At 34.2% G+C, this 20,924-nt stretch overlaps 3 protein-coding genes across 4 annotated transcripts in view; 2 read left to right on the top strand and 1 right to left on the bottom strand.

Annotated features, from left to right (window-relative positions):
* Positions 1 to 2,465, top strand: part of Cog3 (conserved oligomeric Golgi complex subunit 3) — a 34,352-nt gene extending 31,887 nt beyond the window's left edge. Inside the window, exons 10-12 of the mRNA XM_085947153.1 lie at positions 650 to 988; positions 1,221 to 1,400; positions 2,087 to 2,465. Of these exons, the coding sequence (XP_085803279.1) occupies positions 650 to 988; positions 1,221 to 1,400; positions 2,087 to 2,374 (807 nt within the window). The 3' untranslated portion in view covers positions 2,375 to 2,465. The remainder of the gene's footprint in view (positions 1 to 649; positions 989 to 1,220; positions 1,401 to 2,086) is intronic.
* On the bottom strand, positions 2,373 to 4,118 carry UQCR-C1 (Ubiquinol-cytochrome c reductase core protein 1). Its single transcript, XM_085947154.1, has one exon. The coding sequence runs from the start codon at positions 3,996 to 3,998 to the stop codon at positions 2,571 to 2,573; it is 1,428 nt and encodes a 475-aa protein (XP_085803280.1). The 5' UTR covers positions 3,999 to 4,118; the 3' UTR covers positions 2,373 to 2,570.
* Positions 4,119 to 8,191: 4,073 nt separating this feature from the next.
* The window catches only part of LOC147072136 (solute carrier family 25 member 32), a 33,456-nt gene continuing 20,723 nt past the window's right edge, over positions 8,192 to 20,924 (top strand). For both annotated transcript variants that reach the window (XR_015070729.1, XM_085947836.1), the window contains exons 1-5: positions 8,192 to 8,543; positions 13,546 to 13,699; positions 14,298 to 14,547; positions 15,809 to 15,922; positions 16,487 to 16,632. Coding sequence is in view for 1 of the 2 variants with exons in the window: in XM_085947836.1 (XP_085803962.1) it covers positions 8,390 to 8,543; positions 13,546 to 13,699; positions 14,298 to 14,547; positions 15,809 to 15,922; positions 16,487 to 16,632 (818 nt within the window). In the remaining variant the exon portion in view is untranslated. The remainder of the gene's footprint in view (positions 8,544 to 13,545; positions 13,700 to 14,297; positions 14,548 to 15,808; positions 15,923 to 16,486; positions 16,633 to 20,924) is intronic.

Genomic DNA, 20,924 nt, shown 5'->3' with positions numbered 1-20,924 from the left:
GATGGAGCCACATGGTATATAGCTCATGAAACACTGGCTTTATTGCATGAAAAGTTCGATGTCCAAATACCAAATTATCGATTGAAGTAAATATATTCGCAAAAAGTTACTATGTTTTATATAAAAAAAAAATCATACCAGAACTTGGATAACCTTCTATATGGATAAGAGCACTCACCCAATCAATGTGAAATGTGAGTTTCAATAAATTTCACTCGGTCCAACTTTTTTTCTAGGATGTTTTCTAATAGGTATGTTTCTAAGATTCTACAAAATTATGTATGCGTAATGGAAAAAATGTGGGTACATCTCTGCATGATGATTATTTTTGTAATGTTGAATTTAACTTTGTAAACACTACTTTACATGATAAATAATGGTATACATATGTCATGTGTTTTTTGTACTATTTGTACAAAAAGTGAGGAATGTTGTCTGTTTAAAATGTCTGCTTGACTGACAAAACTAGTAATTAAACAGAAAATGCATTTTGGATGTATGTAGTCAGTGACAATAAAATTTTAGACAGCATAATATATCTAAAGATTAGCAATCATGCAGTACAAAAATTTGATTTTATTACAATGGCCTTGCGACAATGTAGGTGAGAAAAGTAATATTAATTCTTCCTTATTGTGTTTGTTTTCAGACTAATATCGACGGGGAACTTTTTCAAATAAAGCATCTATTGATTTTACGAGAGCAAATAGCACCATTCCAAGTGGACTTTACTGTTAAAGAAACTACGTTGGACTTCAGTCAAGTTCGAAATGCTGCTTACGGATTAATACAAAAGCGAAATCAGCTGTTCACCATGAACAGTAATAATGCATTACTGGAATTTTTATTAGAAGGCACCCCGATAGTCAAAGAATTACTATTGGATTCCAGGAAAGAAGTAGACCGCCAGTTGAAAACGTCTTGTGAAAGTTTTATTAAGCATTCCACAGAAATTCTTTCGGCTCCACTGATGGCATTCTTAGATAATGTGAGTAATATATGGAACATTTTCACAAATTACGGTTATTTTCTAGGTACCTAATAAAAGATCATGGTATGTAGCATGAGATGAGATGAGATCAATCAATATATTGTCTTCATACTTACGTCAATCTAAAAGTCATTATTGTTATATTCAAATTTTGTAAATGTGTTGGTTGTTGCATGTTATTTCAATTTTTAAAATCTATATCAATCTGTCTCCATTAATTGCTTTGCAGATGCAAAAACCGACAACTACTCAAACTTCCAGTGTCGCCAAGGTTTCCCCAGAACAAATAGCGGCCATTTTGCAAGAAACACAACGCCTCATTAAATCAAATCTGGCCCCCTTACAACGATCGATGCAACTTTATTTAGCTAATAAAGAAACAGAATTTATTTTATTCCGACCGATCAGGGTAAGTTTTCATAGATTTTATTTATAACAAAATATAGGTACTACAGTGCGACTTATATATTATTAAGTCTTCTACATCACAGCAATGCATGTGTTGACACAGTTATGTCACATGGTTTTTGTTCGCTGATACTATTACGTCGCAAGCTTTTTGCGTGTTGACTTCTCATAGCAGATACTCTATCTCTGGAACTACTTAGAAGATTTAAAAGCTTTCTTTTCTATTTCTCCTCCTTCCAATACTACTACATTCAAAATAATGCTCTTCGTCTTCCACAAATGCATTTTAACCTTAATGAAACTCCACGCAATATCGAACACACACGGAATTAATGGCGCGCGGGGTAAGTAAATGCGTGGCACGTGTTTTGGTTCCTAAAGCGACCGCGACCGTGGTGACGTAGAAGACTTAATATAAAAATCGTACTCAATATTGAATGCCCACAATGGCCGAGCCTGTAACATGTCAGCTTATAATATCGTGGGTCATGAGTTTGAATGCCAGGTACCAATTTGATCCGAATTACATACTTTATTTCAGGCTTTTAGAAGTAATTCAGGTCATTACAAGGAAGTTTTTATTGTCATTCAATACCTTACAATATTTTTTATTACCAAAGTATCTTCAAATAAAAAATCCCAAAGCGTGAGTATTTTATCAATTTAGTCTAAATGTTTTATTTTTAGAATAATGTGGTCGGGAATTATATGCAACTAGAGCAGTCGCTGAGTGCGGGAAATTACTCTGCGGATGATATGATAATCATTAGCTGCCCCACGGCGGAGCAAGTTTCGGTGCTTCTTTCTTCAGCCGGCTTACTCTCAGGAAACGATCAAGTCTTACCATTCGGTAGCAGCAAGAGAAAAATGAGCACCGTTACAAGAAAAAGAAGCACAATTGAAAGCGCAGCAAGTGACACTGACACCTCAACTAAAGCAGGACCGTCAAATAAAGAGAATACTTTTATAATTTAAACAATTTTATTTTATATACTTTTATTTTATCGATAATAAATTACATATTTTTTCTATTCACGTGTCGCTATTAAATAGATAAATACAACACATAACCGCATTTTCCGTTTGTATTCCCACATCACTTCGAAGATAATAATTTAAACTCATCGAGCTCGATTAACTTTAATCGACTGATTAAAAGGTCACTATGAACTTACAACCTCAGCCAGTACATGTTGGCTCTCAGGCGAATGTAATCGGGGAGGTTCTCGACGGGGCCGATAGAAGCGACGGCGGGGCACCGGTCGTAGATGTACTTCATGGCTACGCTCTTGATGTTCGAAGCCGAGACGGCGTCGATGCGTTCTTCCAGCTCATGTAGAGGGATGCGGCGGTTGTAGCAAAGCATCTGGCGGCCGATGTCTTCGCAGACGGGAGTAGTGCCGTCCAGCTGAAGAAGCATGTTGGTCTTCAGGACGTTCTTGGCGCGATCCACCTCTGCATCTGTCACCGTCGTGCATAGCTTCATCCACTCACCCTGCACAAACTCTATCATATGCTCCAATTGCATGGGTTCCGCCACGAAGTACATCCCCCAGAGACCGGTGTCTTTGTAGCATGTGTTGAATGACTGGAAACTGTGGCAGAAGCCGTCTGAGGCGGAGGCGCGGGCCAACATGGCGGCGTTATTAAGTCCGCCTCCTTGGGACCTGTCCCACGACCCGATCAAGGTGTTTGCCACCATCAAAGGGATGTTGTCTTGGTCGGCCCAGCCGCAGCCTTCGACAGCGATGGCGACGTGCGCCAGGGGCATGGAGTCCTCGCGGTGGCGGATCTCAGACCCCGTGAACCGGCAGTGGGGTAGGGAGGGTATCTCTCCGTCGTAGACGTTGCTCAGGGACGCAAACTGCTGCTCTGCTAACTTTACCAGACTATCGTGCTGTACACCGCCGCTGGCTGCCAGCACTATACGGGACGGCTTGTAATGCGATTTGATGTAGTCCTGGAGGTCGTTGCGAGTTATGGATTTGATATTTTCAGTTGGGCCTAGGATAGTGTTTCCTAGGGCGGTTCCCTGGAAAGCTGTGGCATGGAGATAGTCGAACACGACCTCCTGCAGGTTGCTCTCGACGTCTTGCATTTCTCGGAGGATAACTCCTCGCTCTCGTTCGATGTCGGGTTCGGAAAGTTTCGAATTTTGAATGATGTCTGAAAGGATTTCGACGGCTTTGGGGACGTCTTTCGATAGACACTTCGCATAGAATACGGTCTGCTCGCGAGAAGTGTAGGCATTCAGATGCGCTCCCATATTTTCGACTTCCAGTTCCAGGTCGGTTTGAGACCGCTTGGCCGTACCTTTGAACGTCATGTGTTCTAGGAAATGGGCGACTCCGTTGTTTTTGGAGTGTTCGAATCTGGATCCCGCGTCAATCCAGACTCCAACGGTGGCCGTGGCCGCGCCGGAGTCTTCGCTGGCGATGCGAAGGCCGTTCGCCAGCGACGTGACTCTCGTCGGGGGCGCATTGATGAGGGCCTCTTTGTATTCGGCGGCGGAATGCGATCTAGGTCTCTTCTGGACCACGGCCTTTCTAGCGGACGCTGACCGTAAAGCGCCGGAAAATTTTAGCAAGTTGCTTGCCATTCTTGTGCGAAATGTCCTACTCGGTAACAAATTTACGTAATGAATTATCGGTTCTTGCTAGCAAACTTCAATGCGCATGCGTATTTGTAAAAGTTACGATATTTTGACGCGAGTGTGTTCGATACTGTTACATATTGTCTTGGTGTTCATCTAATGTGGTAAATTTAAGACAAATTTATGGGTAGGAATTAATCGCACATTGCAATAATCAAAATTCACAAAAAAAATAACTTTAACATTTAGAGAGTAGTTTTCACATAATTATATTAAATGATTCCACAAATAAATAAATGAAATCACATAAAATAGTTTGTTTCACAAAACAAAAATCATACATCACTCATTGTAAATATAAGTTAACTCAATTTTGACCACTACACACACTGGTAAAATTGTTTTCACCGATAAATAATATATCGCACAAAGAAAAGGTAGAAATTCACAAATGTCAAAGTAATAATTGTACCGGCAATATAATTTATTAGAAGGCAATAGCAAATATGATGCTTAGGTGTCAATATAATTAATGTTTAACGTAGTAATATAAATAGGTATAGGTATATTCGTGCTGCTATCGTTCATATACCTATTATTTGATGTAAATCTACAACCAAATAACACCACCTAGGTATATCTTTTTCGGTTCATTGATATAAGTTTTGGTAAATGTGCCGCAGATGCCGTCATTAGATTTTATAACATTCTTTTTTTTTAACCAAAAATAACCTACGTAACCTACCCCAACCTAATATTACCTTAAAGGCGGCTCTCGTGGTGCAGTACATAAGGCGCTTGCCTTCCACCCGAGAGTTCTGGGTTCGATCCCGGTCAGGACACAATATTTATGTGTTTTTCTCAAAGTCTGGGTGTTTGTGAATGTTCAAAATTACTAACAACCACCTTGTACGAAAAAGCAAAGACATGGTTATTAATAATATACATACTTATGTTTTGACAAAATATTGTTTAAAATGATTAAACCTATTTTTCATAGTGTTTGTGTTCATTTACGATTAATAAGTTACAATAGTATATTTATACGTGAAGACTACTTTTTCCTTAGTGCAAATCGATCATTTGAGAGTTGTAGTTGATTTGTGAATATCATTCCATTTCCGATGTGACGAACATCTTTTTAAATGTTGTCAGCGCTTTGTGAAAACAGTCTATTCAATTGTGCGAATATATATTTCCCCATTAATATTAGCGGTCATTCCAATTTTTTTAAATTGTTAATTATAAGTATTAGGACGTATTTCAATTATTTAGACATTATTTAACTATTACAATTATAAATTCGACGTTTTACAAATGAAGTGGCGTAGACATCATTGCAAAAATATGCGAAGTATCGATGAACATCGCGAGTTATTACAATCCAAGTACCTAATTATAGGTACATAGTACCCAAAGATGGCGTTATCACTCTAAAAGAAAAAGAAGTTAGACATCCAATAGAAAAATAATTTAAAAAATGTTGTCTCATACTTTTGTGTGGCCAACCGTATAATCTCCCCCGCCCCTTTTTTTGTAACGAATTGTATTATTTTTGAAAGCAGCATAATATTGAAAAATCCCTCCGCTATACTCGATGTCAATAGCTAAGTCCACATTTAGTCACTTTATCACCCACTTTCTCTTCAACTTTTAAATTCTGGTTTTACACCGAGAAGTTTTATGCATGCGCAGAGGAGATGAATCCGTTTTACTGTCTACATTCGTTCATCACAGGTTTCACTTCGTGAAGTCATATATAATATACCTGCGCTTCGGTTTGTTCGTATAGTATTTATGGGTTATATCCCATAATGCGCAATGTGCCCTATAATCCTCAATAAAATTCATTGTCATCATTTCAGTCGACATTTCGTTACCTTACTTTGAAAAGGTTCTAACTGACATTTTGGCCTAAAATAACTTTTAGGTGTAAAAAGGTTCCATTAGCCATATTTTATAATATACCTACGTTCATTTCATTTGAGTCGGTTTCAGTTTCGTTCGAGTCATCAGCTATAAATTGTCAAATATGGGAATTAGCAGTATTCCGGAGTTCTATCTACATGTCTTTTTATATGCAAAATATGACCATTCCAAATTTCAAACGCTCATAGCTCAAAACATGGTCAACTGCAATTAAAACCTTTTCAAAGTAAGGTAACGATTTTGCAAAAAAGTCGTAATATTTCAATACTAATATGCATCCAATATGATCAACCATTCTTAACATCGACTATCAATAGACTAAAATAAATATATTTATTAACAAGCAACTGCACGAACAACCTGAATCTTACCGAAAAAATACGAATCTGCTGGGGTGTTGAACAGAAATCCAAGCCGGTCGGATAGCAGTGCGCTAGTACTTTCATCACAAAATGGCGGCCATTTTCAAACCGATTTGAGGGCCAACGACGCATGCCATGTGTTCAATTCGTGAGACGTACGGAAAAGTCCCGAGTGTAGACTTGGCTTATGAAACATGTCTACATGTCCCATCCCTGAGTAAATTAAACGAACTAATGATTATTAATTATTCTGGATCGGAACCGTATCCTTGTGTCAAGCCTATCAGGCACCATTAGCGAGAGGTGCAAGACTAATCAATGCGCTCCCCAAAGAGTAGACATTTTTAGTGACGTGCTATGTATTTTGTACCTATTTGAAATTTTATTTTTCTTTATAAAATTGTAGGTAAGTACTTTTTTTATTATTATATAGGTAGGTACCGTCAAAACATTGCCCGCTTTTTTGATAAAAAGTCATTTATTGACACATTTTTATATAGTGATGTATATTGGTAGACAGCTAGGTATATAGTTTGAATGATTGTTTACATGTTATTGCATGAACAACTGTTTTTTATACTATTATCGTGCCATAATACCATTTTTTTTAAATGGGCAAAATAAGCCAAACTTTGGGTAACTTTGCCCACGACTATTTAATATACTCTTTCAAGACTTATGGCTCTTTATTGAAAATACTCGATTTTTTGCAGGGTCTAGTTTACGTGGTAGCTTATATTACCATTAAATTCAGAGTGGTATTCTTAAAATCCATCTTGGGTAAAGTTACCAAAGGTACTTTGAAACTTTTCATACAAATGTCCAAAACATCACAGGGTTGGCAAAAAATAAAATTTTCCTATAACAACATAATATTCTATTTTATATTTTGACATGTTTGTTTGAAATTTCAATGGACCCCTCCGAATCTGAGGTTCTGGCATAATTTTCACAATGTCAAGTACCTATATTAACAACCGAAATATCCTCAACTCTGGGCCAAAAAACAAGGGCAATGTTACCAGTTTTGACGGTACCTAATATATTCTCTTCTTCTTTCTTGTGAGGGTTATATTTGTTATAATGTAAAAATCTTACGTGAACGTGTTGAATTTAGATTAGTACTGTTATCCATAATCTTTTGTTTTCTTAAATAACTAAACAGGTATTGCATTCAATAATGATAACATTTAATGACACTCGCAGGGTATGTATTTCCTGCGTTTTATGGCCTTGCTTTGTCTTCAAAGTCTTTTTTTATGCTGTTTGGCTTTCGCATTTCTATCTTATTATTCTGTTCTGTATGTTGATAAATCAGATGATTTAATTTCCGCGGACTTTTGGATAGTCAATACTGTCAATAGAGTGTTGCATTATAGGATTTTAAAAAAAAAGTCGCGTATATTGACATCCGTAATAGTTATTAGTAGAGAACCTCCATGGGTTATGAGTTGTACCTAACTATCCGAATACGAAAACGATCAAGCAACTGTCCTCCTCGCTCACAGTACAATATCGTCTTTGTTCTGGCAGAACACACTAACTGGAGAATATTAGTTTTGAGTACCTAATTTGACTTTGAAGTTGTTAAAATGTTTGAAATGTTCTATCATGTGAGTTTATTAAGTAATCGTAAGAAGGATGACTTTAAAATAAAGACTGTTTATTTATTAAGAAAGTTTCCAGACGGTAAAGTTTGAAATAAGTAACATTTTGGTATAACTAACTCAATATGTCATTTTTTCGAATTGTGTCTTCTGCCAGAACAGTGACGATATTATTGTCTATGGGTGAGTGAATTATCCAACATACTGTTTTTATCGTATTGTTGGTATTATATTTATAGACAATATCATACATAGATAATGTAATTAATTTTTTACTGGTTGGTACGCTAAGCTACACATGAGCTACACTTACTTGAAGTTAGCGCCGTTAATTCGTGTGCTTCAAAATTTCGTTTCCTAGAAGAAAATTGCATAAGCCAAATATGTAGTGAAATATTTTAAAGACCAATGAACCACTGGAAGAATTCTTAGGTGTCATTTCAAGAACGGAATATTTCAGGCTAAGTTCTCGACACTATTTTTATTGCACCATCTTAACATGACAATGGACAGTACGAGTCCAACTGCAAGGGCCCCCAAATTTAATATTTTGAGTCATGTCAAATATGAGCATCTCATTGCCGGGATATCAGGCGGTGTGACGTCTACTTTGATACTGCATCCTCTGGATCTTTTAAAAATTAGATTCGCTGGTGAGTGGAACTCGAAAACAATTTATTATTCTATTTATTTTTTTATTATTGTGACGTCGTTTGTAATGTACTTTGACATTTCCCTAACGATCTTTTTTTGCCGTGACTGCTGAGCATAGGACGGTCCTTATATCGCGTATATTCTTATTGGCTATTTTATCTCAAAATAAACGCAATGTACCTACATTCTTCCTGTTATTGAGTAAAGTTGTATTATTTTTTTTAACCTCAAATTACTATTTACATTACTCTTGCGCACCTGTCTTGCAAGATGTTAGCACTATGATTTTAAGTTCAATAATATTCACTCCGTCATCAGTTCTTTCATACATTAAAAACCTAGACATAAATAGAGATGCAGGTTCTGAACATATTCCTCCCATTTTGATTGCTTCTTGTGGAGAAGAATAATAATTGGTCTTCCCATTTCCAATTTTATTCAACATTTCTGTTAAAAGCGGATGTTATCCTAATGTATGGAAGAAAGAGGTCTTTTTACTGGTTTTCCGCCACCGCTCGCTGTCATCTGTCAGTGAGCGCAGTGTTGCCAAACGAACTATATTTATAGTACATTTTGGTTCGCGTACTATTTAAAAAGTATAGTACGTCAAAAATACCACAATTTTGAAAAATGGAATTAATTGAATTCGCCGGTTGTGCGAATATACTCCGTTGATTATTTCATTGCGTTTAAAAGTTGTCTATATTGTCGATGTTTAAAGTTCCGCAAAATGTTTGTACCTTAATCACAGCAAATCATAATAACGTGAAGCGAGGGACGTAGTAAGTATAATCTATATAATATAAATAATATAAGATCTCAGTGTGCGATATTAGTCTATGGATGTAGTCTTGCGTTGTATACTCTAATAACGTGACAGTTAATGACGGCGGCCGGTGTTAGCATTTTTCGGTCGTAAGAGGTGTTTTAATAAAGCAGGGCATCGGAATTTCTCGAATTCTCCATTATGTTTATGTGACAAACAAAAAACTTACATTTTCAACATGTCCTATAATTTTTGCCGAAATACTATAATGTCTTGGACCGCGTACTATAATTCAATGACAAAAAGATAGCTGAATTCCAAAATGGCGACTGACAGATAAAGACGACGGAGAACCAGTAAAAAGCACCGAAGAAAGCATTAATTACTCCGATATTCAAAAGTGGTGAAAAACGCATTATTACTAATTACAGGCCGATATCCAAACTTCCTATTTTTGAAAAATTGTTAGAAAAGATCATCTCCGACCATATATTCGCAGCTGTATGTAACTTCATCACATCAAATCAACACGTTTTTTCAGTAGCTCCGTAGAAACAAACCTGCTGTTCACTGATTTCATACTTAATTCTATGTGTAGTAAAACCGAAGTGGACGCTATATACCTACACGGACTTTTCTAAAGCTTTCGATAAAATTAATCACTGTATTTTACTTGAAAAAGTCTGGGACGGGGATTCATGGTGATTTATTTCGTTGGATTTCTTCATACATCTCAAATTGGTTGCAAGCTGTTGCAATTAAAGTGTTTGTATCTAGTTTTATACACATCCCCACGGTGGCCGCGCGGCTTAAGCGTTGGACTATCACACCGTGGGTCCCAGGTTCGAATCCTGGGTCTGGCAAGTATACATATTGTTTTTCAATTTGTGTGTGAGTCAGGGTATGGCCCTAATAGGTTGAGCAAGTGGCTAACATCCATTCCCTGCAAAAAACAAAATCTGTTAATACATACCTCTACTCTGTGGAGGCCCATATGATCCTATTAGGATCGGACATGGTCGGAAAAATTTATACACATTCCATCTGGAGTACCGCAGGTTCCTTGGTCCCCTATTATTCATCTTATATATTATTATCTAATGATATGGGTGCCTGTTTTCTTAACTTGCAATTTCCCGTCTACGCAGATGACAATAAAATATATAAAAAGATCTTGTCAGTCCATGATTGTAGTGAGTTTCAATCTGACTTAGATAGACTGTATAGACTATAGATACCGTCAATTGAATCACCTTTATTTAAATGTCAACAAGTGCTCTTCAATAACATTCTCCAGAAGTATCATCCCTATCAAAACAGAATATAACCTAGGAGTCGAATCCTTGAAACGCTCAAAAATATGTGACCTGGGTGTCATAATGGATAATAAGATGAATTTTAACATACATATCAACGAAATTACCAATAAAGCATTAAAATTACTAGGTTTTATTCTTCAGATATCTAAACCATTCAGATCACCTGATGTTCTGAAGATAAAGGTACTTTACATAGTTGAATTCGCTTCTGTGGTGTGGAATCCACAGTGCGTTACGTACATAAACCGTCTTGAAGGAGTACAAAACCGATTTCCAAAGCACGTCAATTTTAAAGCGTACTGTTATGATTTATATAATGACAGAAACGATACGGATAATTATTCTACTTCGACCACTGCATCTTTCATGGTACCATCTTTGGAAAGTCGACGTTCTTTATCTAATCAGTATTTTCTTTTCAAAATTATTAATGGTTTTGTTGACTCGCACAAACCTACTCGAAAGGGTGGGTTTCCACTGTACATCAAGATTTACGTGAAACCAAGCTTTGTACCATGTCAGTCGTAGTGATTCTAATTATGCACAAAACTCTTTTATTCGGCGCTCTTGTTAAAATTACAATATGTATTTATCCACCGTTGATCCTTTCAATAATTCGTTTAAACCCACTATCTTCAAAATTTTGTATAATATTGACATTAATCGAAATTTAATTGTGTGTTTTTACCCTTTCTTATTATTCCCTTTCCTGTTCTATCCTAGATTACTCATAATATTATGTATACATTTAATAATTCTTAACACACATTATATAATATATACAGTAAGTCCTTTACTTACGTGATTAATTCGTTCCAAAGATGTTTGTGTAAGTCGAAAAATCACGTAAGTCGAATAAAACTTAAACATGCAATTTTTATTATAATATGAATTAGTTTCAAAAGATAGGTGAAAACAAAACAAACCTACATACATGCATTTAAGAAAACATTCATATTTATAGAAATTATTATAAATAAACCCCTCCCGAAAGAATGTCTCTAATTCCGCATCAAAAACCTAATATAAAACAACATGCAACCCTGCTAATTTACAAGTCCTACCTTACAAATAAATTCTTTGTAAGTATTATCGCAAAATGCACTTTTACAGGATGCGCCTCTCGAGTGCGTAACAAAAACTACCTGACTGCTAGCAGGGTCAAGCCGCTCCGGGCAAAAATCGCCCCGATCAGTAACGGGACTATTTGAAAACGGCAGGATACCCTCGAACATTCTGGAATCTAGATATACCCTTCCAACTTTCTTTGCGTCTTCACACCCTTCAGAAACGTTAGTTAGAGGCGTAATTTAAAAAAAAAGGCAGTTTAAAATTTGCCACCGTGTGAGAAAGTCACAGCCGAAGCCCGTAGTTACTTGTCACCCCCGCGTGGGTGGCACTACAAGTAAAAATATGTAACCACCCGCGTTAAATCCGCGTCCAAATGAAAGTGCAGTGTAACCCTAATTATTAAGTGCCCATAATTAACCAACCCTCAAATGTCAGTGCTGTGCGAAAGCGAAAATTCCTGTTGAATCGTTTTAAAACAATGTAATAAAATCAATGCTTGTCCTTTTATAATAAAATTTAACTCTGCGCGAAGTTAAAAAATTGGAAGTTTTGTGTTTTTAATTTTATACTTGTGTCCGTTATAATGTGATATCAATTCCTGAAATGCCTCTCTCATGTCCCCAAAACACCTGGACCTGAAGAGAATCCACACACATGAGTTCCGCAGAGGTAATAATAGTATATAATGATTTCTGCGTAAACTACTTATTGAAGTGCATACAGGTCCAGTGTTGTTTTTAGATTATATTTAAATATTCAGCCATCTTCTTGGTTTAAAATTGCTGCGGTTGTTCATAGTGTTCATTTTTCTAGTTGGTATATGACCACTCTATCTTTTTTTTCCAATATAGTTTCGACCACATTGAAAATTTGTTGTGACAGGTAATCCTCATTTTTGTATGATTTCTGCTCGACTCTTCATAAAATTCGTAGCTCCTTGTCTGCACTGCCAGCCTCGCCTGTTACTTTGATGTTGTGTAGTTTATTACGACCTTTAAATTGTTCAAACCATCCGTGCCTTGCAGTGAGTGAAACGTATGGTCAACCGCCAGTTTGAAATGGAAACAATTCAAAATGGATGTGTGCAAAACTGGTTTTGTTTGAAAGTTTGTAAAATTTCATATGGGTTTTTTGACCCTCAGGTATCTAAATTTTTTTTTTCGAATTTTTTCTGTACAAAACTGACAAGAGCTCATTTTTTTTCAAGTATTTTGATACCAATATCGCGAAATGTCGAATTTTTGACTTGTTACCGTTCAATACTGGGTCATAGAAAAGCAGAGAAACAAAGTTACGCCAAATAAAAAAAAAATCAATCGCGTAAGTACGAATTTTTGCACACCCACCGTGGCCGCGCGGCATGAGCGTTGGACTATCACGCCGTGGGTCTCAGGTTCGAATCCTGGGTCTGGCAAGTACACATATTGTTTTTCAATTTGTGTGTGAGTCAGGGTATGGACCTAATAGGTTGAGCAAGTGGCTGACATCCATTTCTCGTAAAAAAACAAAATCTGTTAATACAAACCTCTACTCTGTGGAGGCCCATATGATCCTAATAGGATCGGACATGGTCAAAAAAAAAAAAAAAGTACGAATTCACGTATGTCGAGGACTTGGAATGGTAGGGACTATGCGATAAAAAAGATACAATGAATATTATCAGAAAAATGAACATTTTAAAAATTAGATGTTTATAAATGGTTAGTATACTTAGTATATTAGTCTATGGAAGGTTCTGACAGTAGCATAAAAAATTGCATGCTTTGATGTGTATTAACTCCTACTTGATCATATTTAATTGCTTTCCTTATTAAGTACGTAATTCATAATTCATATTATTTTCAGTTAACGATGGCCGCACAACTTCAGCACCTAAATATGATGGACTTAGAAATGCTCTGTCGACTATCTATAAGACTGAAGGTGTCCCAGGACTTTACAGAGGGATCACACCAAATGTTTGGGGATCCGGCTCGGCATGGGGATTTTATTTTTTATTGTGAGCATATTTATTTTCTGAATCACCTATGAAGTTTGTAATAATTCAGATTTTATGCTGATTTTGTGGTCTTGATGATGCATCCGCAATTATGACACGTTGACAATATTAGCAGCCCACAAACATTACTATCGTGAGTCAAAACAGCAATCTTCAGAGCATGTGAAATTTTGTCATAAATCTGAATTAAAAACTAAATGAAAACTGTGAGGGTTTTTACCCTGCTTCTAGAGTGTCAGACTTCTGGATTTCACTAGCGCCGATATTGTGAATTCTTGTGAAAATTGTAAATTTTTAATGGCATAGTAACAGGTCCAATTTTTCCAAATGTAACTTGGCCTAGAAACACACCTGCATTGGTTTAAACGCATTCACATATTTTTTATTGCTGTGATACAATTGATATAGTATATCTGTTTCAAAGAGTGATATTTATCTTGTTACTCTGTGATTAGGTTGAGATTGATTTATTTATCTTTACCGACATCTTATCTAGATTGTGTGGACACCACAGTATTTGTAATTGTAATGAAGTGATCATACATTGACAAATATTAATGATCGTTTTGTTGTGAAATATTTCTGTTTTTTTTTTCAGTTATAATACAATTAAGACATGGATTCAAGGCGGTAATGCACAAACACCGCTCGGTCCCACTATGCACATGTTGGCAGCGGCTGAAGCCGGAGTCCTGACCCTCATTATGACAAATCCCATTTGGGTTGTTAAAACACGACTGTGTCTACAGTACTCCGGTGACACTGTCCCTGACAATATGAGATACAGAGGCATGGTAGATGGCTTATGCAAAATATACAGAACTGAAGGAATCAGAGGATTGTATAGGGTTTGTTTAGTTCATCATTAAATTTTGTACCTATGTACTCGATTATTGTAAATCTTTTGAAATCTGTATTTTTAACTTTTGATTTGTTGAATTTTTTTGTTTGGTGTTTGCCCACTGTATTATTGAAATGCAATAATATTTATTTTTGGTTCATTACAATTTATCAGTGCTATTTAAACGCACCGTTGACATATTTACACGGCGATGGCGATAAGTTGACTAATCGTAACGCATTAAAACTGAATAAAAGTGTTTAAGATATAGATAAAGGATACCTAGTACTTTTTACTGGTGTAATCTATTTTTTATTTTATTCAGTACTAGCTGAAGTACCGGACTTCGCACAAGGTCAGTTTGTTGATCGATATACATTTATTTTAACAAAACAATAATAATCGCATTTTTCAATCGAAATAGCTATCTAGGCATTCAATATGTTTAAATGAAAATAATTCATTCCGACAGTAGTAAAAGTCAAACCAAAGAACACCATATTAAAATTGAACCTAAATATTATGCAAACATTATCTTAAGGGGGGACATGCTCAGCGTAGGTCAAAATGGAGCTTTTATTCTATTTTCAAAGCATGATTCTGGACATTCCTTCAACGTTGTAGATAATATATTTATATAATTTTGAAGCCTTATTATCCTTTATATTTATTTTAAACATTTGATAATTGCATTAAGTATTTTTATTACATAAAATAGTAATCTTTTAAACCTCTCGCTCTAATGTTTTAGAATATAGTCATATTTCAGTATATAAATGTGCAGTGGTATTAAGATTTTTTACATTTATTAATTTTTTAAATGCATTTATAAAACCATCAGTATAAATTATGTCGACATTATTATAGTGAAATATTTACGATAAAATGTTATATTGATAATCTCTGTGATACCAAATTTGACAAGAATTTGGCATTTTATTATCCAAAAAATGGGCAAGATTAACACATCTGAAGATAATTCTAAAGGCTTCAAAATTATATAAATGGATCATCTACAACGTTAAAGGAATGTCCAGGATCATGCTTTGAAAATAGAATAAAAGCTCCATTTTGACCCACGCTGAGCACGTCCGCCCTTAATCTGTTGTAAAAATTGAACATTGGAAGGAATAAACAAACATACTTTGTATTTTATATAATATATAGATAGATTAATCAGATCAGTTCTAACACGAAATCGGGTTACGAGTAATCAATCGATCACCATCGATGTGTCAAATTCTTATAAAGAAACATTTCAATTGCAGGGTTTTGTTCCTGGCTTGTTTGGCGTATCACATGGGTCAATACAATTTATGACATATGAAGAAATGAAAAATAGATACAATATGTATAGAAATCTACCCATAGATGCAAAATTGGTAAGTTTATGTTATTAAAGTCATTCACTTGTGCTGTTCATTGAAATAGTATTCATTGTGTTAAAAATTAAATTAAAATTAGTTTATCTCTTGTTTCTGGTGTTTTACATTACAAATAAAATTAATATGTCTTTGGCAATTACCAGTGAGACCATAATAATTTCTGATTCTCTATTCTCATATGATAATACAGTATAACCTCGTTTTTACGTGCCCGGAATTCACGTTTTCCCGGCAATTGCGTGTATTTTTTTCAGTCCCAATGTATTTCAGTACATTTAATACCCGCATTTACGTTTTTCTTTCCCGCGATTTACTTCGGAAATTCTTTTTTTCAATACCCGCCTTTTACATTTTCCCTCTAATTAGGTTTTTTCTTTTCAGTCCCCTAAAAAACGTAAAATAGGGGTTATACTGTATTAGTTACCATTCGGTTTTGATTAGAATCTATACAATTTCTAGTATTCATGAATAAAATGTCATTGAAGAGTACTCACTAAACAAATTGATAAGTTCATGATGATGTGAAGTCTGCATTATCTCTATTTGAATATATTTTAACAGGGCACATGGGAGTACTTGGGTTTTGCGGCAGTGTCGAAGCTGATTGCAGCCGGAGCGACTTATCCGTACCAGGTAGTGAGAGCCCGCTTGCAAGACCATCACCACTCATATAACAGCGCGTGGCATTGCATCACCGACACTTGGAGGTATGAAAGAGTCCGAGGCTTCTATAAAGGCCTCAGCCCTTACCTTCTTCATGTAACGCCCAACATCTGTTTGGTCATGCTTATATGGGAGAAGTTTACCAACAATCCCAACGGTTGAATGCTCTAGTAAAAAATTACTAAGCAATATGAAAATATAACATTGATATATTTTTATTAAATATTTTCCATGATCTTTATTGTTATTTTTCTACATAAGGCAGTAGAGTAGGTCTCTCATTATTTCAATCGTCAACGAGTTACGGAACACAGAAAACACTGTCGATCCCAGACTGAACTGTGGAACCACCAAATATTTACACATAATAGGTATTACAATTATATTGAACCCAATTTATTTCTCCTTTTGAATAATGCAAGATTTAAAAAATATATTACAGTGCGATTTCTATATTGACCGGTCATCAACCGACCCCTCCCCATGCTCTCTTCCGTGTCCGTCCTTCCGTCATTCTACATATGTACAGTGTTCTAAATTTGTTAACCAGTATATAAAGTCTCATAGTAGGCAATAATTTGTTTTTAATTTTTAGAACCTTTTAGTATGTGTCATTCTTTTCTGTGTTCCTTTTCTAAGAAATGATCCTATTCACACATGATATAGTTTTACTGACAAAGTCTAAAAATAGCTATTTAGATATCATTATTTTATAAGCTTTTGTAAGTTCTGTTTTATAATGTTGACGAAAATAATTTCGGCTTTATTAATAATTCTATGATAATTACTTGACCAGTGCCAATGTGAGACAGTAAATTTAAGAGGTTTTTTTTTATAGATAATCTATTAAATGTTTTTCTCGCTTTCTCACACAATGACAAAAACAAATTTAATGATGATAAAATTTGAATGACAACATTTTTCTCATGCTGAGGAAATGACATTGATGAAGATAATAGAAGGAATGTATTTAAATCATCCAAACCCACTTTTACTGGGTACATCCGCACTAGTATTGAATCTGAGATAAGTGATCACAAATGTATTATTTATCAGGTAGGCGAAGTTTATAACATGTACACGCAGTGTGGCATTCTCTTATGCATCCTCATTGTTTTTCTTCCGTTACACTGAATTGCTAAAATTTACTCAAGTACAGTAATACCCTAGCTTAACAAAGTTGATGTGTTTTAGAATTTTACTTTGTTAATAGAAAATTTGTTATTAGATTAGAGGTAGAAACAACAGATGGAATAGAGAACATTCATAAGCTATATAAATATGAACCATAAAAACAATTCAATTACATTGTAATATATTTATAATCTGTTATTGTCATTCTAATAATTTTAATATTATCACAATTTTTCATTGGTTTCTTAATTTTGTTGGGTTATAATATCCTTTTCTAATTATCGAGGCCATCAGTCCGTTGCTTGCAGTGTTTATAAATATAAATGCTATCTCTATTAATTTATGTACTTACATTTCTGGTGAATATTTATAAAATAGATTGTCTCCCTAGGACTGTTATATTGAGTTTTCATTAAATAATAATACCGTAATTCTTCGATTATAAGACGCCATCGATTATACGACGCACTCTTATTTTTATATACCAATAATAAAAAATAAAAATCAGCAGCAACGTAATGTAGTTTTCATGCCAACATTTTTAACGGTAATTAGGGACAAAATTTTTATTCAAACTCAAAATTGTTAAGGCAGTGGCTACCTACTGTTATAGTAACTCCACTAACTGCTCCGTCGCGCCGAACCATCTGACCCCTCCACTATTAGTAATCAGTGATGATTCATCACAACCGCGGAATATTACAGTGATTGTAAGACACTATCGATTATAAGACGCACCCTGAATTCGGAAAACAAAAAATAATTGATGGAATACGGTATATTTGTTACATGCACCGTTTTTGTATGTTTGTCGTTACATAATATTATTACATAGATTGCCATTGCCATTCGAATCCACGGATGACACACTTAAAGAATGTGAGTATAATTTTATGAATAAACTTGTATTATTGTGTGGAGTTTAATTTATTTCATAATATACAGTGACATAAGTCAGTATGATCTGCGAAAATCTGAATTCCATTATTAGGAAACTGTGCACATTTTTTTGGTGCCGATGATGTGTGATCGATTGCTACAATATGAAGTATTTTAATTAATCAATATGTATCCAAAATCAAAAATAAAAAGTGGAAATATCCTTTATACTAAATAATTAAACTTACTATGTAGTAAAAAAACTGCTATTTTTTTGTTGGAATATGATTTATCCATTTTTTATTTAATTTAATTACATTATTTAATAAGATTTCTTAACATTATAGAACTCAAATGATTCATTGTTTGAATCCATTTTCTTCACAGAGAGATGTAGGTTATGGGTCGCATAAAAATGCAACTCTTCTGACAATATTTTTTAGTAAATTTTGCCATGGGTACTTTGTTAAATTAATATACTTAATAAAAAGGTGAATTTCAAATCCAATTCTTATTAAGATCATTAGAAATAATTTATAATACCCCATCTGCCGGCGCCAGTGTGACATAAACGAGATTTATAATTTTTGTATTGTAAAGTAATTTATAAATATTATTTGCCCTACATAGTTATGTTCTGTCAGAGGTGTTTTTTCAGTACATATTATATTTAATTGTGTACGTCGTAATTTTGTTATTAGACGTCCACGTAAAAATCAAAAATGTTTGACGAGTCATTACTATTTTGATTTTTTTAAGAACAACCAGGCAACTGATGTAACTAATTTCCTATAATTATTATCGCCATTGGTAATAAGTGGTAAATTTTTGTTAATATGTAAAATATTATAAATACGAAACTTGACTTGATCTACAATTTGTTCAGTTTGTGCCGACGGGCCGAAATATTTATTTAATCACTAGTTAAACTGAAACTGATACATATAATATGTTTTGTCATTATTAAAAGTTTCTGCAGAGACAGCTTTTTATTATCTGTGAAAAAAGACAATGGTTATTGAGACTAAGCCTTATTAATGTAGTTTATATAAGTGAAAGCAAAGTTTCTCATTTTGCATTAGGAATATTAAAAATCTGTGATTTTATTTGCAAGTACATTAAGCAATTGAATTATTATTATTCAGCTATGTATATAATTAGGTATATGTTAAAAATATGTGAAAAAGAATAGCATTATTCCAATAAATTCTACAGTAAGATTGTTAAGTTCGGTATGTTTCCAAGTATTTGGGCATATTATTTTTTAATGAAGAATTAGTAATTAAGGTACCTACATATATGTTTTAAGATAGTCTCTTATGACTGGTGCATAAGTAATCAAAAAATAAAAATAATCAGTCATGTTGTCACTCCTAATATTTGTTTTATAAAGACAATGAATCCTACTCGATGTCCTAACAAGTTTATTCTTATTTATCTGTCGCTCAATAATATTATATTATATGAATTCAGAATTAATTTTGAGTGAAATTTCTTTTAGCTAACTACGGATTTTATGTGAATTGAATACAATCATAAGCGGTGATAAACTGAAGCTTAGTTTATGTTCTTTACTATTATTGTTAGAATAGAATCACTAGCTTAAATAGAAAATTAGCTAAAACTGTCTCACTAAACAAATTTTTTTAGCTGATAATTTATTATGCTTCATGATTTTTATTATTTACATACCTATCGAAACATCTAATACTGAGAAATAAAATCACATTGTTGTTTTGCATAATATAATAGACCTACAGTAAAACCTCGTTAATACGAATTCCATGGGACCGAAAATCGAAAAAAATTCTAACTACAATAATATATGAAATGTATGGGGGAAAAATACTAAAATTTAGATTTTTTTTTTTTTTTTTGATTTTCATTAATTTTGTTTCCGATCATAGATGTGCCTACCAAATTTCCGATTATTATATATATTACCTTCATAAAATAAGTAATTTTTGATGAATTAAGAAAAGTCTGTCACAATTTTCAATGACTGACTTATGAAATAGTGTACTTTATTACGATTTATTGAATATTTTTATATGCCAGGACTCTGAAATCATTTCGAATTATGAAAATCGAATTAATGGTATGGTTTTATATGAAAATAATGTTCAAGGGACTTTTTTTACGTGAAAATTTCAAATTACGGCGAATTTCGAATTATCAGTGTTCTTACTAACGAGGTTTTACTGTATGTCTTTAATGATGAATAGTCATTAACATTTTGACTGATATATTATTTCTTATTGTAATTTATTAGACCAAATATTTGTGTGGTTATTGTTCGGTGTATAAATTATTATGGTACCCT

This window comes from Rhyacophila brunnea, unplaced genomic scaffold, assembly GCF_057557595.1.
Source record: "Rhyacophila brunnea isolate RB1 unplaced genomic scaffold, BYU_Rbru_1.0 scaffold_2, whole genome shotgun sequence".
In the NCBI taxonomy this organism is placed as follows: domain Eukaryota; kingdom Metazoa; phylum Arthropoda; class Insecta; order Trichoptera; family Rhyacophilidae; genus Rhyacophila; species Rhyacophila brunnea.
This window is presented reverse-complemented; position numbering and strand designations above follow the sequence as displayed.

Bases quoted from the DNA above. Each gene is read 5' to 3' on its own strand.
- UQCR-C1 (XM_085947154.1), bottom strand. From the start codon at position 3,998: ATGGCAAGCAACTTGCTAAAATTTTCCGGCGCTTTACGGTCAGCGTCC.